The 18,381-nt window shown below is 42.4% G+C and overlaps 1 protein-coding gene across 2 annotated transcripts in view; it reads left to right on the forward strand.

Moving 5' to 3' along the window:
• stau2 (staufen double-stranded RNA binding protein 2) overlaps positions 1-11,483 on the forward strand; it is an 89,098-nt gene extending 77,615 nt beyond the window's left edge. The window contains exons 14-15 of one of the 2 annotated variants that reach the window (XM_073488874.1): positions 9,213-9,278; positions 10,700-11,483. In XM_073488874.1, the coding sequence (XP_073344975.1) occupies positions 9,213-9,278; positions 10,700-10,735 (102 nt within the window). In that variant the 3' untranslated portion in view covers positions 10,736-11,483. The remainder of the gene's footprint in view (positions 1-9,212; positions 9,279-10,699) is intronic. The other variant, XM_073488873.1, reaches the window with a different exon arrangement.
• Positions 11,484-18,381: the final 6,898 nt, after the last annotated feature.

Below are 18,381 nucleotides of genomic sequence, written 5' to 3' on the forward strand. Positions count from 1 at the left end.
ACATTATTTTCTGTTGATGTCATCTATAAGGGCGAAGCCTAAATTGTGAATGAAATAATTGTGGTTCATTTGGATGAGTCATAAAGGAATAGTTCATCCAGACTATGTCTCATCACTAAGGTTGCTTCTGTGCATGGGGTCCATGAGAATTCAAGGGCCTGTCAGTTTTTCTTGAGCATTTCAGCTTAGTCAGTGGTCATGTTGGTGAGTCACTAGCCTTGAGGCTGTTTTTCTCTTCTTACCCAATATCTTCACAGGCTGTAGTCCCATCACTAATGCATTCTTCATGCCCTATATCTCATCGCATTCTGTATTTAGCCACTGATTCATCAGCAACCTTGGAATAAGTTGGAAGTACTGACGATAGACGAACACCGGTTCCCCTGCGTGACTTCCTGTGGGCAGCAGATTCCTTTCTCAATGAAAATGTGTCATTGTCTGCACTACAGATGAAAAGGGAAAGTGTCACACATTGGTCAAAGAATGTGGCATGTGCTGCTCCAACCACTTTTGACCTAGATTGCTTTATGGTGTCAAGGCAAAAAAAAAAAAAAATCTAAATTAAACGGTAACTCTATCGATTATGATTTATTTTTTAAATACGATTTCAGCAGATTTTCAAAATGACTTATAATGATTCTATAGTGTTATAGCACAACTATTACTTTCATTATTTAGGTTCCCATGAAATGTCTAGTTTAGCGCCATTTGCATTACACCCCACAACACAGCCTCCAAGAAGACGGTGGTGAGTGTGACGAAAGAGAATACAGTACAGTAGAGTACTGCTGGCTTAGCTGGATTTGGCCCCTGGTACCCTGGTTCTGAGTCAGCAAATAGGACCGCTTACTTAACATAGTTGCACGGCTAACTGAGCTTACTACCTTATGGCAGCTACATTTAGCAGCAGTTAGGTTAGCAGCAAAGCTACTGGTATCTGTCTATCAGGACACTCCATAAATCCCCTTGGTAGTGTTACTCGCTACATTGTTCTCAGAGGCTGCGTACGGCCCCAGTCGGAAGGGTGGTCAATGGGAGGCTGCTGGTTAGCAGTAGTTAGCAGTTACTTTGAAGACAAGTTAAGCTATCTGTCCACTTTGAGGCAGAGCAGCTGGAGGACATCAGTGGGAAAACCAGAAAATATTTTCTCCATAAAATATGATCCAGTTTCAACTAAATAAGTGAATGTAATTCTAAAGGTTCCTCGTATTTCTTTTTATACATTCATAGCAGCGTCATAAAAATTAAGAAAGCATTTATTGGACATTGAATTAGCATCTGAGTGTAGGATTAGCCATCAGCGTTTTCCAGGAAATGACCAACTCTAAAATACCCGTAAGGATATCTACAAAACAGCTTTTTTGTCATTGTTGCCCAATACTGACCTATTAGTGAGGTATAGAGCAAGACAGATGTGATAAAAACACTTGAACATCGATTTGGACTTCCTGGGAATTTGAAGCATTGACTAACTGATTATACAACTAATGATGCATCATAGGAGTTAAAGTTCATGACAAATACGCTAAATATACTCTCTGCTTACAGCTACATTATGATGTGGCATCGGGTGTTTCCATTTATTGTTTTTTTTATTGCTCGTATACTGGTTATTAATGCTAAAGAGTGTAAATCTTGGTCAGTGTTTTTTTGCTGTTATCCCTTTGTTTTAATGTGCTGTAATGACATCAGAAATAACTAAGCTCAGTGATTAGGTTACTGTTTCTTGACAAAGTTTAATTGTGGCATGCTAGCACAGTGTAATCATAGAGGCCGTCTTCGGCTGTATCTGCTTTTCCTCTGAGAAGCTTTGCTGACAAGGCAGGAGTATGGTATGCTGAGGTGCTTCTGCCCCTCGCCCTTTGCCCATATGTTTTGTATTACGCCCTAGGAGGTGCCATCCTCAGCAGCTCAGTGATGGGAGGGGATAAAGCAGGCCTCTCCGGCCCAAATGACGCATGACATGGCGCTGCGCCCTGGGCCCTTATTTATGGCTTCCCATGTCAGCGAAGGCTTGCTCCCCTGGGGAGCCCCATGGCTGTTACCCGCCAAGCCGGCCTTCAGTGCTCATCTCAGGCCTGGGATACACATGAGAGAATGCACACACTATCCACTGTAGGAGTTCTGATCACCAAAATGTGGCAGCATGCACACATGGCTGAGAAGTATGCAGAAATCAAATACATTTCATCACAGAGAAGTTTTTTCAGCTGTACAACATTCACAGTTGCTACACTGTTTCAGAAGAAGCGGAGTGGTACATATGAAGTGTTATTTCAGAGGAATTAACGTCAAGTCAGGCTACATCTAGGCCACTGCCAGGCACACACTGCCTCTTTTATCAATCCCTCTGATGTGGGAGAGGATGTGAAATCTGGAGAGAGAGTGAAGAAGAGATTTGGTGAGAGGATCTGAATACATTTTCTCTGTAGTTACTCAAGAATCCATGTACATATCGCACCGCATTAACAAATGGACGAATACACTGCCAGCACTCATGCACACACAGGTGTTCTCCACGAGCTATCCAGGAATGTTCCAGTGATCCCTGTCCAGCGTCTTGATGTGGGTAGACGGAAAAGAAAAGAATTTAGAGGAAACGAAAGCCAAGGGATGAGAAGGAGCTCGAGAGTAGACGACAGAAGGGAAAAAAGTAGAGGAAAGAATCTGCAATAGATAACGATTAAATGAATTTGATGAACATCAGAGAAAGATGTGACGTGATGGCATGGCAGTGACAACAGGGTTAACACAGGACAAAAAGATGGCTGGGGTGTTCTCCTCCCTGGTATCTCATATTTCTTTGTGCTTTGGGGAGTGAGTGTAAAAAAGAGGGAGCGCTGTCAAGGTTTTATGTGGCCTTTTGAAAACAGAACAAGCCCTCTCCAGAACAATATATCCAGCTTCAGAACATCTCTGACAACAGGGCACTCATTTTTCCAACTTCCCAGGTCCTCCCTGTAAAACACCCTGTTTGAAATCTACTCTGGTCATTGTTTAGTCTAGTGGAAGTCCCTTAGATCATCCTCATCTGCAGCCGTCCTGCATCCCCTTCATGTTCCGAGTCCCCCACCCCCCTGCCTCGCAGCAGCTAAGAACCAGCCGCCCAACGTTAATTCTTTTCTTACGTTAAAACTCTTTCTAGCATTATTAAGATCTGACAACAAGTATGTTATTACAGAATAAGAGGGTGGATGGTGATTGTACAATTGAGCAAACAAAAGCAAGCAGTTCAGGTTACGGTCCATCCGCCCAAGCCAGCGTTGTCTCAAGTTCTATGAGGAAACTCTTATGGATGTGGTAGTGAAACAGTGCTGTGGTTTGTATATATCAGTGGTGGAGTGGTACTTGGCTGTGGGGAAGTGTGTCTTGCCTAATATTGTTTCCATAAATTATGCAATGTTCCGTTTTCTTGCCATAATGAAGACTCATGCTATTAAATGTTCACAGCAATAACAAAAAAAGTGAATTTGTCCATCCAACAAGTAGGACTGCCTGACACTACATAACCTTCACAAGTTTATCTCCAACTACAACTATTTTTTGTTTCATTTTTGTGTACACGCCCACATGCATTTACTTAGTGCACCTGTTGTTAAGGGTAGGTTTCTTGTCCGGCCAAAGACCACAAGAAGAATGTTTCTAAGGAAGAAACAAATGATTCCCTTTCTGTTGCCTCTTGCTTCTTTGGATAATATGGACATCTAAACACATGACAATGGGCGCAGGATCAAAGAGGGAAGGCTGCTACTGATGCTCTTGGCTGGGACTTAAGATAAGAGAAGAGTTTGAGTAGTCCAGCTGGACTGTACAGAGCAAGAGAAAGCCCTGGGAGCCTGGATCTGCTTGGTATATAGGGAAAATACCACACTGTACGACTGAGACTGGGTCATTGGGTTAAACCTTAAGCCAGTGTCTGTGCTTTCATCAGGCCTCCAGCAGAGCTGAGGCAGCAACTGATCTGATAAAGCCAAGAGAACATGCAAACTAGGCTAAAGTTTCCCTTTCTTCTTCTTCTTCTTCTACTCTGAAGATACAGAGTAGGAGGAGAGAAGGAGATGCAAGTATGTGAGGCTGAATGATGTGCTGGTGGTCTTCACCTCATTAGGACCTCCCTGAGGTCTTTGATGGCTGCTAAAGGCCAGAGGGTGAAGCGATGGAGATCGAATGATTGAAGCCTTCCTTCTCTCTGGTTCCTTTCCCACCAAACATTTATTTTTCTCTTTTTACCCTCTGCTGTCTCTTCTCCTTTGTTCTTTTTACACCTTTTCTTCACAGCCAGCCTCCCATTCCCCAAAATGTCTTCATTTCTTCCCAAGAACCCAGTAGTCCAGCAGTGAGAGCTGACACAGGGGTCTGATTTGTCAGGGTCGGTGTGATCAAGCGATCCATCAGATCCATCAGGCTGATGCCAGGGACTCCTGTGGGACTGAGCCTTTGTTTGGCTTAGCTGCTGACGGAAGCGAAGGCTCTGTCGGAGAAGCCATTAAGAGCGCAGCAGGCCCAGAAAAATGAGCCGCCCTTGTCACTCCACATCAGGAGCTCGGCCACGGTCGCCGATCCTCCTCAGACGCCATCACATTCGACCGCTGTTTGTCCAAGCCTTTGAACTAGGGACAGCTAGGTAGATAGATGAATGAGCCCATGTGTGAAGTGACTGTGGGGCGCTTCAGATTGGCTCCCTGGTCTGGGATTGATGGCGAGTGCTGGTTTGTTATCTGAAGTTGGAGCGAGGACAGGATAGGTGAAGAAGGTAGTGATGAGGGTGATTTGTTCCATAGCAAATTCAAGGATCTGCGGTGGTATGGGCATACCGTCAATGGTTCGGCTGTGAAGATGAAAAATGATCCAGAAAATCTGCTTTGGGTTTGAAATGTTATCAGAGACAGGATTTATAACTCTGGGAAGTTTTTACAGGGAATACTTTTTTAATATGTCTTGGTGATTGCCAGGTAAACGGCTGCATAATGCTGTTCTTGCTGCATGCTATTCTACCTTGAATGTTCACTCGTACATGTTTTTGCGCTCCCAGGTGACGGAGAATTGCGTCGCAGCAAAAGGTTAAACTTTTTTGCCAAACAACCCTGCATTTTGTTGTTGGAACCCCCTGCATCAGCGCCCCTGCTGTGCCAAGGCAGTGGTCTCATTGAAGTGAATGAGGTGCTGTTTTTTTTCCCTACCACTAAACTCCATCAGATCTGCTTGTCGGATGGTCGAATAGCTACAGAAACCCCCTTGCACTCACTCTTCCAGCATTAGGAGGGCTCTGTCGACAATTTCTTTAACGCCAATAACCCACTTCAAGCAGCAGTTGGCTGAGTGTATGGAAGATACCGACCTTCGAGTGTGGCTGTTCGGAACAGCTATAACGCAGAACAAACTAGTTCGACCCGGAGAGCTGTTAGAGCTCTCAGTGTTAACCATTTTTTTCTGTTTTAACCATCAATTTTGCAAGCCTCCACCAACAGTCTCCCATTTGTTAATCACTCTGCATGCTCTCTGCACATTGTCTCCTCGTCCGCCTCTTACTCTCTCTTTGTTCCATGACAGAGATGGAACACCTCCACCTTGCGTGTCACGGCCTCAGACTAAACATACTCTCCTGGTGTTGATGCATCAGTCCAGCGGCTGCCTCTAATGATGGCCAACTTATCTCATTAGAAAAATAATGATTTCACTGGCTGCCATTCCCACAGATAGGCCCAGTATTTGTCTTAGGCTCTATGTCTTTCGCTGAGCTGCTGGGCCCAGTGACTGGCTGCCACGGCCCTCATGCCTGCCTGTCGTATATCAGCGCTGCCACCGTCAAGCCTCTGATTTATGGCTGTTTATCTCTAGTCACCTACCCCCCCATACCCTCCAACAGATGGGCTCTGGCTATTTACTCAGGGAGAGAAAAGTCCCAAACCAATGAAATACAACAAACAAGAGGCAATCATGGGGAAGTTGGTTGTGATTACAATTTATTGGTCGCCGGAGAAAATGGAGATCCAGTCGCTGTTGTTTATCAGGTGTGACCTAATCATGTGTCCTAGATTAATCAGCCTGCGTTAGGTCTCCTTCTTATCTTAATTACTTTTTTCCGCTTCAGTATGTGTGGACAGTCCCGGTGATTGTGAAATGACATGACGGTACAGCATATATATATATATATATAAACTGTTGTATGAAGAGTCCCCCGTGATTTATGCTTATTAACAGTGTAATTGTGAAAACATTCCTTCAGCTGTCATGTTCTACAGGGTTGTCACCTTAAATCTCTGCAAGTATATTCAAGCCCTAAATCTCATTGGCTGTCAGATCTTCACAGAGAAAAAAAACACACTGCACCATAAATTGTCTGCTACAGACTTAGAGGGGCTCCGGTTGATTTCTGAGTCTCTGGAGAAAGGCTTAAGTAATAACCCGAGTATCAATTTTTCAAACCAGTCCTACTATATTGTTGCAGATTTTTCAGTACCTGTAAGCGTTAGTTGTTTTTTTTCTGAATTTGATGGATACAAACCAGATTTTGACCCTTGCACCTGTCGGTCATAAATTATGATTCCTGGTTTATGTTACTCATAATCTCAAGTTAAACGCTTTGAAAATTATTTCGGGCGCAAGCACACAGATAATAGTGTGTAACATCCTTCTCTATATATTGCATTCCATACAGACACATTGATACGCCGTGCGGTGGGATTTATATTTTCTCAGGTTTAAACCGTGATGAATGTTTCCCCTCGGTGCGCATGAGCTTAAATACAGATCGTTATTCACCCGGAGACGTCTCTGTCTGTGTGTCTGCAAGTATCAGAAAAATGTCTCCCATTCAGATTTTCTCATGAGGAGATTTTAATTTGTTGGCACCGCATAGCTGATATAACTAATAAGAATAAAGCACAGATTGACGTAGGTGGGCTTCATAATGAGGAAACCTCAGCCAGTCGTCACATCTCACTCATCTACTGAGCAGAGCCACGGATTCCTTATCTCGCCTCTGATTAACCGGTGATGGAGTGTAAAGGATCCAGGCTGGTTCTGACCACTGTAGTACCAGATGTGTGTAAAACAATAAAGTGGAGCTGTGGGAGGTGACGTAATTCCTTTTTTTAATGATATATGGTTTTGTTGTTTGTTTTTTTAAAGGTAATGTCTACTTTTATAATAAGTAGTATTTATTGGTAGACCTCACAGCATGATTAGGAAATACTGTCGGTGGTTTCAACATCTTCAGTATCAGAATGTGTCAGCCAGCACTCCACTTTATACAAATCTGCATCCAAATCAGATTACAACTTAATCCGACACCTCTGCAATAATGATGGAGTGCGTTCACGAGTTCAAGATAATTCACTACCTGCAAAAATCTGTGAGACGAGATCTGCAATGAGCATGCACATTAGTTAACTTTTCTGGATATTGATCCACAGTTAATCATACTTGGATACGAATCAGTCTAGTCTCAAGCAACTGAAATGTTTCCATGGTAAATTGTCAAGCATCAGAAACCATTAACACCCACTTTAACAGAACAAATATTATTACACAGTAAACAGTTGGCTGTGCTTTTGAAGGACAATTGAATCCTTGTTAGACATGAAAACATGATAAAAGACTGAGTCGCTCAAATATTTGGAGCTGATCTATAGGACTGTAGAAGGATCTGTCTCAGGACCGACCCACGGACATGGTTAAGATCGGATTGACAAGTCATAGAGACAGTTCACCCCACAATCAAAAATACATATTTTCCCACTTACCCTTAGTGCTATTTATCCACCTAGATTGTTGTTGTGTGAGTTTTGGAGATACTTGGGGTATCTCTCATTCATGAGTAGATGTACATGTACAAGGTCTGAGGATTATCCTGTTAACGGGTCATGATTTCTGGAAAGAGACTTTTTAAAAAAAAAAAATTTAGGCACTTCGAGCACCACAAGCCGTGGGGCATCTAATTTGATTATGTTCAAGAGAAGACGGGCATCTCTACGGCTGATATTTCAAAAACTTGGCACTGCAGGCAATAGGAAAAATATGTTTTTTATATTGTGGGGTAAATTGTCCCTCTAAGCCGTGTTTCCACTTCAGTTCAGTTTAGGTCGTTCCACATTAGGAAAAGTTGTGGATGGTGGCAACAGAACCACGCCATTCTGTCAGATTAATCCTCTGTCTACATTTAAGACAACCATCTGTGGTGGAAAAGCAACACAGATTTTAGTGTTTATGTACATGTTGGTACAGGTTACATATGGGTTTCAAAGGTATTATACTGAAAGTGTTTTGTGGAAACAGGCTACAAACAGCTCTTTCCTTGTAGTGGTCCACAAGTGGTTTCTGTCTGTGACATTAATTGTTTGGTAACACTGGTTCAGCTCAGTGGCTGTTGTCACGCTTGCCGTGCAATAATACAAATGTCAGGCCGGTCCCACTTTATATAGCACGTGTGTCGGTCTACACTACGCCTCTCGATTTCCCTCACATGTTGCTTTTATTATGATAGCAGGCTGGACCCTCCTCACATCACCAGCAGCGCCTGTAGCTGGCGCAGACGGGCAGGCGATGAGCGGGAAGGAAATGACATCATGGCATTTTCGTTAGAGGCTTGGCACAAGGCTGCAGAGAATTACTGGAGCTGCGTGGTGTGAATTCAGGGAATAATAGATGGGATTTAGTTTTTTTAATGACGGGGCATTAGATTGCCACACATGGCTGGTTGTGATTTGAAACCATTTCCTTCATAGTGTCATTTTTCAGTTAAAGCCTCCTTTCCCGACCACAAATCGAGCATAATGAAGTCATTACACAATTAACAATACAAATGTTTCATGCACAGGCGTTTATTTTCACTTACGGTCATTTAATGTGGGTTTTGCGCTATGTAGATGAAACTACTCTGCGTGCTGAGTTATGCTTATGATTTACGGGTATTTCAGACGTGCTGCTATTTGTTTAGCTGTGGTCACTGAGAATACAGATGTCGCTCTCTGATTGACTTAGGAAAATGCAGAGCGGCCAAAACATAAAGTGGAAATGTTAACCCAATAACTTTAGATAAACAGTGAGCGGAGAGGAGCCAAAGACAACAGAGAGTGAAAGGAAAGTGTCCTGCTGGCATCAGGTTTCCCAGAGTAAGTGTTATTTGAAAAGCAGCTGAAGGGTGACACTCACTCTCCTCCCACCCAATCTCTCTCCTTCACTCGACCATCTGTTGTTCCCTCTCTTCTCAGGCTGCTCTAAGTGCCTTGAAACAGCTGTCGGAGCAGGGACTGGACCCGGTGGATGGCCCCATCAAGGTACGGTAGGACGCGATCACGCCAATCTCACACGTTTCCTTACTCGCTCGCTTGTGGATGTCTAACCAATCGGCCGATCGGGGCGGACAGATGCTTGTCTAGTGAGGAGCCAGATGTGCGTGTGCCAGTCTGGCTTATTGCAAATCCTTAGCGCTGCAGGCGAGCCCCATCATCAGCTCCCTTCCCACCCACACACACACGTCCAACATTTCCGCTCGACATTTTTCCCTCCGTAGGAAAGCAACAGTAGGCGTATGTATTTACATGCACTACCCTCCTGTCAGTGCTCCATACTTTGCATGATGGCTATCAACACCTAGGATCAGACACCTCCTCCACGACGAGGAAGGGAGGAAAGGAAGGAGGAAGGATGACAGCGGAGAATGATGTAGGAAAGTCAGAACGCTGGGGGGGGGTTTTTGGAAACCAGAGAGGAAATCAAGCATTTCTTGAGTATTTTCATAGTAGGTGTGCCCTGGGAAAAAAAAAGTTTATGAAGGGCTGTTTTTTTTTTTTTGGCAGTCTCCTTTAGAGAGAAAAAGGAAAGGAACAAAGAGAGGAACGACAACTGCAGCTTCATTTACGTCACCATCCGAAGAGAGGGGCAAATATGGCAGCAATTGCACTTTCACCTGAGTAGTTAATCACTCATTGCTCGCTGCAGTCTTTCCCCTCTCCGTCTCGAGAATTCATTAACTCACCCAATCTTTGCCATTTTTGGTCATCAGGCTTAAAGGTGCATTATGTAGTTTTGGGTAAGACATTTTACTCAGAAGAGAAAGCATTTTTACAGCAAACTAAATGAACCCTAACCAACTCTCTTTGTTTTCATGGCTGAATAAACTTAATACACAAACTGACCTTAAAGGACAACACAACCCTGCCACCTTTCTAGCTTCAAACAGTGTTCTGGGGACCTTATTTTCCTCTGAGAACAGCTTGTTTATTCAGTTATAGAAAAAAAACATTTTTCTGAGTTTGTATTATTACCTCATTAATATTGTAAATATTAAAACTCTGAGTTTGAATTTCTTCTCCAAAACTACATAGTGCCCCTTTAAGATGATTGGATTTTATACCTTTTTTCTTCATATCAGCTGTTTTTCTTTTGGCTGTACCCCCACACCCGAATAGCTCGGTCTTTACAGATTCTGATAAAAAAAAAAAAAAACAGAACAGAAGCAACAGTGCGAAACAGATTGAGGTCAAGGACTTGTTAAGTGTCAAGAGTGGCAGCACTTTCGGTTTCTCTAGAAGACTTTTCTTTTATGAGAATCACTTATCTTATTTTGAAAGAATTACTCAAAGCGAGTCCTGGTATCTTTCTGAGGAAAAAGTAGGACAAATTACCGACAGGAGGACTGATTGCTGGAGTCCTTGGACAAAATCTCTGCCTAACACACTTGTATTTGTCTTTTCAGACCAGTGAACCATGTGGGAGGGAGGATGGACATTAAACAGACTAACTCAGGCACCACCACTCAGGTCTGCAAGGATTCAAAGGCTGTCGTCTAGGAGCTGACAACCCCGAACCCCCTCCCTCCTTCGGCATACACAAACCTGACAAACCACACCCTTCACCCTGATCTCCCATAACCTACAACCTACAGTGTCCCCACTACCCACAATCCCCCCCCGCCCAACCCCATCCCACGATTGCCACTGTATCCTGCAAAACCTGTCAACATGCAATAGGGTGGATGTGCACCGAGATATGACCGACTAAAACACCATTACCTGAGTCTATGTGAAGACAACGCTATCTTAACACATTTATTGATGATTTCAGTCAAAATTTAGTGGTAAAAAAAAAAAAAAAGAATATGAATAAATACATAAAATACAAACTAATGAGATGAATGCATGGTACTGTATGAAAAATCAAGGGAAATCCAAAGTGATACACTGCATAGACAACTTTCCCTTTGGATCAATGTCTGTTGGTATGGTTAAATCAAATATGTACATCATGCCATTGAAATACAAAAGAAACATTTTAGGGGAGAAACCAACTTGCGTACAGTAGCTTATTTTTTCGGGGGTATTATGTTTCCGTTTTTTTTTTTTTTTTCTTTTGTTTTCTTTTGTTATTTTATTAATCTAACAATGCTTGAGTACTGTATTTAAAATTAACCAATGCCAGTGCTGTGAAAGTTGTAGTTGTTGTCTTCATATATAGTCACCCAGCTTACCTTGTATGCTGACATAAGAAAAAAAAAAAAGAGTTCATCTATCTATATGGATGTGTATGACTTGCAAGAGTATCATATTCCGAAAAATAACACGGAAAAAGTTTTTTTTCATGTGGACAAAAAGGACAAAACTGGTGTTAGCAGTAATCAGTAGAAGTGTCGACCACCCAGGAGGGGGAAGGTTGGACTAACCTTTTACTTCCTGAAGGGTCTAACTTTCCCGTTTAACATGACCCCACACTGGCATAGCATCACTGGAGCATCACCTGACAAACAGCGGAGGCAAAAGGGGCCACCGACAGATGTACTTTTTATCTAAATAAAAAAACAGGCCAGTTGCGCTGACAGTGGCTAGTTTTGTTTTTTGCACACATTTCTCTGATGCCAGTAAAGTTTTAAGTCCAAACTCCAGAGAGTTTTGTACGGGCGTGACTGCATGTCCTCCTCTCCATTCCAGTGATTTTGTGTCAGTGGATCGTCCCCCTCTCTCTCTCCCCTCCCTCCCACAGTTTTGTCGATCACATCTACACCCATTGTGTGTGTTGTATTGACCCGCCAAGGCATCAACTGGGTGCTTTTAATGCCTGCATTCTGGAGTGCATCTTTTTGAGCGGAGAGAGCCTGCGTCCAGTCTGCAGACTCCCTCCAGCCTGAAGGCCTCTTGGAGTCACTTTGTTCACTGACATTGAGGATTTGTTTCTTCTTCGCTGTGAGTGCAATGTGTAATAAAGGCTGTTTCTGTTACTGAAATGCAGTAAAAAACACCTCAGTTCATGTGGAAAAAAAATCCTGTGTCTTGTGTCTTTATTTTCTCCTCCATACAGGTGTAAACACATCTTACACAACTGAGATTAGCGCTGTTTATTAATTAAATCAACTTTTTCGCACATTTTCCGTGGGCATAAGCTGCAGTGGAAAATACATTCAAGTCTGTGAAAGTGAGAAAAAAGGGGTGTTGACAACCAAAGCATACAGTGTTAAAGAATAAACAGGCTCTCCACACCATCTGTTAAACACTCCAAGGGGAATCTAAAAGGGTAATGCCGCCCATTTTATACATTAACATGTGTTTACAGGTCTTGAGGAGTGATACTGCGTATGTGAAAAGGCCTTATGTGGATCCAGAGGAAGATGCGTGTAATCTGATTAATCTCCTCCAGTGATGTTGCTCAGTGGCTGTTGCATTGTGGGTAATGTAGGCATCTAGCATTGGCCCTCTATAACACCGTTGGACTCATTATGGACAGTTTAAAAACAAATGATCAAAATCAATGCAGCAAAAGCAGAAATATCGCCTTTTTTACACATCATTTTCTTCTTTCTTTCAAAACCTTGAGCCTACGAAAACCCAGAATGCAGTGAGTGACATCACTGGAGGTAATTTGTCAGATTACATGCAGCTTCCTCTGGAGTCACCAAAGACTACATACTACTTTAGTCACACAAGCAGCAGTACTCCAGAAGACCTGTAAACACACATGAATGTGTAAAATTGGTGGAGTTGCCCTTTAAATCAAGATCCAATTACTAGCTTTTTGCAGCGCTTTCAACCACATCCAACAGTTTTCAGTAGTGGATAAAGTTTTCTCGGTTGTCTTCACACAAGGATTTTAAGATTCAGGATCCATTTCAGGCTTGTACCTTGAAATTATGGGTTATTTTTGCTACTAATGAAAACAAAACGATATAAATGGATGATTAAATAATGAATAAATCATAACAAATAAAAGTGTGCTGTGAAGGATTTATTCAGGAGTCTCACAGCTTGAGGAAAGAAGCTACTCTTGTATGGTAGTATGACAGCGGATACTTTTACTACACACGATAGGTTTGTTAGCTCAGGAAAAAGCTGGTGAGTGGACCTTGAGAAAAGATTATTTTTTTAAACCGCTATTCCCGAGGTCAAGGAAAAGCTTTCACACTCAATCCAAAGGCAGTTTGGAGACGTACCTCTCAAATAACTATTCAGCTCAATGAGGAATGGACTTCCCTCTGTCCTCGTAAATAGCTTTTATTGTGTCGTTTAAGTTCACCTCTTGATACTGCAGTCATTAGTGCTAATGAGTAATAAAATTCAATGAGGAAAATCCAACAAATTGGGTAGCTGTGCGCCAAAACCAAAAGTGCACAAAGAATTGTAGTAGTGTTCTTAATCCAACTCTCATAACACATCATCATGTAATGCTGAAGCATGTGGTACATACGAGTGCAGAAATCATCCGATGACTCTCCATGAAGATTTATCTGCTCGCCATGGTTTCTCATCTCAGTGCAGTATCCTTCATCTTAAAGGATAAGCCTGGGGATATTCTTTGTTTTCGTTTGTATTGTCAACAAGTCCTGTGAAAAGACCAAAACCAATAATGCATTAGTCCCTCTTACATCACTTTCTAACCTTCCTGCCTTGCCTGTGACCCTCAGCCCACTGATCCCACTGATCCCTACAAAAATGAGAAATAAAGGCTCAGTGATGTTGGAAAACAGCTGGGCATTGTAGTTTTTAGCAAATGTTACTGAAATAGGAGTAAATCATGTATTTATTGCAGGCAAATTTGAACAGTACATTAATACATGCGAGTGAATAGCAGGAACAGTGCCAGGGTTTAGGCTGTTGCTTCACAGACAATACTTGTTATCAGGATCAGATTCTTTCTGATGGCCAGCAGGGGGCGACTCCACTGGTTTTAAAAAGAAGTCTGATCATGTAAGCTTATGAGATAATGACCCTCATTCATACTTGAGTTATTGCAACGCTTAACTGTTTCCTAATGAGTTTATGGTCTCAGTGACTAGTTTCAGGTGTTTGTCAATAGAGCATGATGTTCATTTAGTAAATTATGGTCCTGTTTAGAGTAAAACAGACGATAAAGCAGGGTATGACTTACGGCATGGCTACCTTGTTATTGGCAACACGTACGCCTTGCAGACGTCGGTGCGACGAATAGAAGCTACTTCGGAAAAGACGTAGTTTGGGTCGCCAGAATGTCGGCGAACCGCATCGCTCTGACATCCAACATCTTCATCCTCTCGTTCAAATATGGTGACGTTTGGCTCCAGAAAACAAAGGTGCAGAAGGCCGCATAGCCAAACTCAAGGTTTCAGAATGGCAATACACAAACCAGCTTGCACTGGTCTTATCCTTGAAATCTCCCATCATCTGACAACCTTCTTGTTTCCTTTCTGGTTTAATATGTGACAAAGACGTTGGTTCATGTTGTCCTTGATCAGGCTATACAAATGAATAACTGCAACTTTTCTGATGTCATGACATCCTGTTAATTTGTAGTGGACAGAGACCTCATCACCACTTAGTGAAGGAGAAATGTGCTTTGTGTTTTCCAAACAGAGACACTTAATCTTTAACTTTACGACTCTGATAGCACAAGCGTCGATTGTGTGCGCCTTATCTATCACATACTTGCGTTGCATCATTCCATCACCTCCCCTTGCGTTTTTCTGCGTGTAACTCAACCACCTCTGCAACGCCAAACCCACTCTGCTCCCTCCCATTAGCGAGATGAATGAGTGGACAGGACAGCGGTGGTCTAATTCGGCTTCACTGACTAATGGACTCAGCTGGCAGCTACATCTGCTAGCCATTGAGGAGCGCCAAGGCTGTTCACACACATTAGCAGCAGATCTCCATTCCAGAAGCTTGTTCAGGTAGTCGCACACCAGCTTCAGGCCGCGTTAGACCCGAGATGAATTGCCTTGCTCTGACCAGCCAATATGGGAAGTGAACCTTGCTGCCCAAAATAGAACAAAATCAATGGGGCGGTGGAGCTTGTCCGTGCCATGCAAAAGCAAACGCCAGAGTCATTGATTTTTCCGTCTGAATTATGTGCCATCGACCCCCTTGAAGTCCTCTAAATTAGAGCTGTATTAACAGGAGGATAAAAGAGTGAGGGGAATCCTATAGATGTTGACAAATGTCCGTGCAACGATTCAAGCCAAAATCCTAATAGTTTTCTCTCTTGGATGAGTCCAAAAGCATTTTTGGGTGTACTTAAATAAAGGCCTATTTCACAAAATAAGACCTTTTTGAGCCGAGTCCTGGAGTGGCTGGTGCTGATTGCTTCTGTACACAGAGGGATCGAAACTGTCAGTACAGCTCTCCCGCATATTAGAACTAATCTGCCACTGAGCAACTTTATCCAGGCCCGATTAGTCACGGCAGACGAGCGCTGTGGGCTGCCGAGGCTCTGACATCTCGCCGCTTCCCTGTAATGCACCAGGAGGAGCTCGCAGAGTCTGGAGGATGGGGTTTATTCTCCGTCACCCACCGAGAAATCAATTAGTTCTGTGGAGAGATGAGTGTCTGCTATCACACTGATAGACGTGTGGAGGATCATTTAAACTCCCAGGATCCATTTTGGATTGAAAAGCCGTAAGGTTTTGAATGCAAAAATTCAAAAGCTGTACGGTTTTGAATCCAAAAATTCAAACGCTGTAAGGTTTTGAATCCTGCATTTCAACAGCTCCAACAAGCCTCTAGAAGGCTTTTATTTTGGTAACAAGGCACACACCTTAAATGACATTTAAATCTCTGTTATTAGTGTTAGGGTTAGGGTTAACTGGTCAATTGAGTCGATTTTATTGACTGATGGAAATTGATTGAGGGAGAAAGGATAGTGATCTGAGACAGCGTTGAAGAGATGACTGTTTTGTCCGGGACAGATTCAAGATTTGTAAAGTTCAGCCTCCAGGCCAGGGATCTTCACAACCTCCATATTCCTAAGATTTTCTGCAGGGGAAAGGACACAGGTTTATTTTGTTCACATGTAATTTATTGGAACTGTTCTATTATTATATTTCATTATTCATTTCAAGGAAGTAGTTTCACAGAGCTTAGGGGCCTCCTGCAGACGTTTCTGGAGAAGAAATATGAATCTTGGTATTGTTTTTCATTTCTTGGCCTCGAAAGAGTCTGGAGGGAATAAAGATGTTTGTTTAAGACTTAAGAAAACTGTGTCAAAAATTGCATTTTCATTAAGCTTACAAGTCGTCCCCCCCCCCCCCCAAGCTCAACAACAGCCAGCCTGTTATGCTCTGACTTTTAATCTCAGAGCACAAACAGCACCTCAGGTCACCAAAGTCCCAGAGGACGTGAACTCTTGGTTACTACAGCCGAACACAACTCAGCAGTTTGAGCATGTGAGTCCAAATGCAGCTCATGACATCTTTGTGACACCAATTAGGAAATGTTGCTTAGTTTCTTGCTTTTTGCCTTTGGGGAAGTAAAAGGTCAGGGTCAGCTTCACGACGGCTCCAGTATAAATGTTAAGTTTCAAGTTAAATGTTAAGACACCCTCAGCCTGCATTATTTTTATTCTGCATGAAGTCACATAAGAATAATCTTTTGACCCCTGCTAACCTTTCTGCATTCAACCTTTCTGTAACTTTAAGTGGTTTACAGTGTGACTGTCACTTTCTCATCCTTTCTTTAAAACATCATGTACATGTGCTGTACATACAGTACTAACAAAGGCCCCACGGCTCCTGCCCTCTTTAGCCAACACCCAGTACCTAAAAGGCCACCTGACTCACTGTGTGGCACAATGTGGGAGGACAGTGATACTGATACTAGTCAGAAGAGGAGGAGACCGGGTAGATGTCGTCATAACAATGGAAAAGCGGTGTCCAAGAAGTTCATCAGCATTGCAGAAGATCCTCTTTCCTGTCACTCGCCGCGGTGATTCACAGAATGCAGAATAGCAAATACGAGGCAGACCACTGTACGAGTGGCGACACCATCTTTACGAGCAAGAGCGTGGGTGTGAAAATGCTTCAGGTCAAGAGGGGAGTTTTCTAAAACAACGCTCAGGGCCACTGTAGGTAAAACAATAAATGAATATAATATTCCAAGAGAATGCTCAGAATTTCCTAGTATAAGTAGTGAATTTACAAGGAATAAAACTATCTGAGAATAAACTGCTAAATTAAGAAGAGGCAGAAGGAGGAGAAAACTGAAATATGTATGAGGAAAATACTTGAATATTCTCAAAGATTATCAAGTTTTAAATTTGCAAGAACGCAAACTCTGAGATTAAAGTCACAGATTTCCAATAAAGAAAAATTCTGACAAATACTTTTTGTTTTGTTTTGTTGAGGAACCACATCACTTCACTTTACTCAGGGGAAGCGGTGCCGTCTGTGGTTTTTTCTCATAAATCTGACACTTCTCAGAGACCTAATTTCTCAAGACCTGGGAACTAATAATCTAAAAAAATATTTCTCGTAAAGTTGTGACTTTAATCTTGGACGTTCTGAGCCTTTTCTTGGAATATTACCACCCCATCCCCCACTTTTTTTCATTTACCGACAATGGCTCCAATACACCGTTGTAGTTTTTTCCCCCCAACTCAGTTGAGAGTCCACACGCTGACCATCAGGTAATAACGACACATCGTTTAATAATCTAAATCACTTTTATTAATTTAAGTTAGGTAGAGACACTAAACATTGGAACCACATTTGCTCTGCTATGGAGCAGTCTTCAGAAAATTACAAAAAAAAAAAGAAAAAAAAAGAGGCTTATGTCATACTGTCAAAAAAAATGGCAAAAATTAAGAGGTAGAGAATTTAGGCTCATTACTGTGACTGAAGGAATGATGCCTATTGGAATGTAGTTGAAATTCAAAAACTCTTGTCATCCCAAAGGTATATAAAATGTTCATACATCAAATATGGTGGAGACAGTCTTTTTAGGATACTGGGGTATTCACAACATTAAAACATTTACATCCCACTTTAACTGGACACGGTGGACGATGGACAGGAGAGTTAAAGTGTTACTTTGGACAGATTAATGGAAAGCTAATGTCTTTAATGCATTTCCCTCAACCACACATCAGTGTTGGGACAGCGGTTCACCAGGAGTTACAGCCTATGTTGCATTTTTTTTTTCTTTA

Source organism: Pagrus major, chromosome 19 (genome assembly GCF_040436345.1).
Source record: "Pagrus major chromosome 19, Pma_NU_1.0".
NCBI classification, from domain to species: domain Eukaryota; kingdom Metazoa; phylum Chordata; class Actinopteri; order Spariformes; family Sparidae; genus Pagrus; species Pagrus major.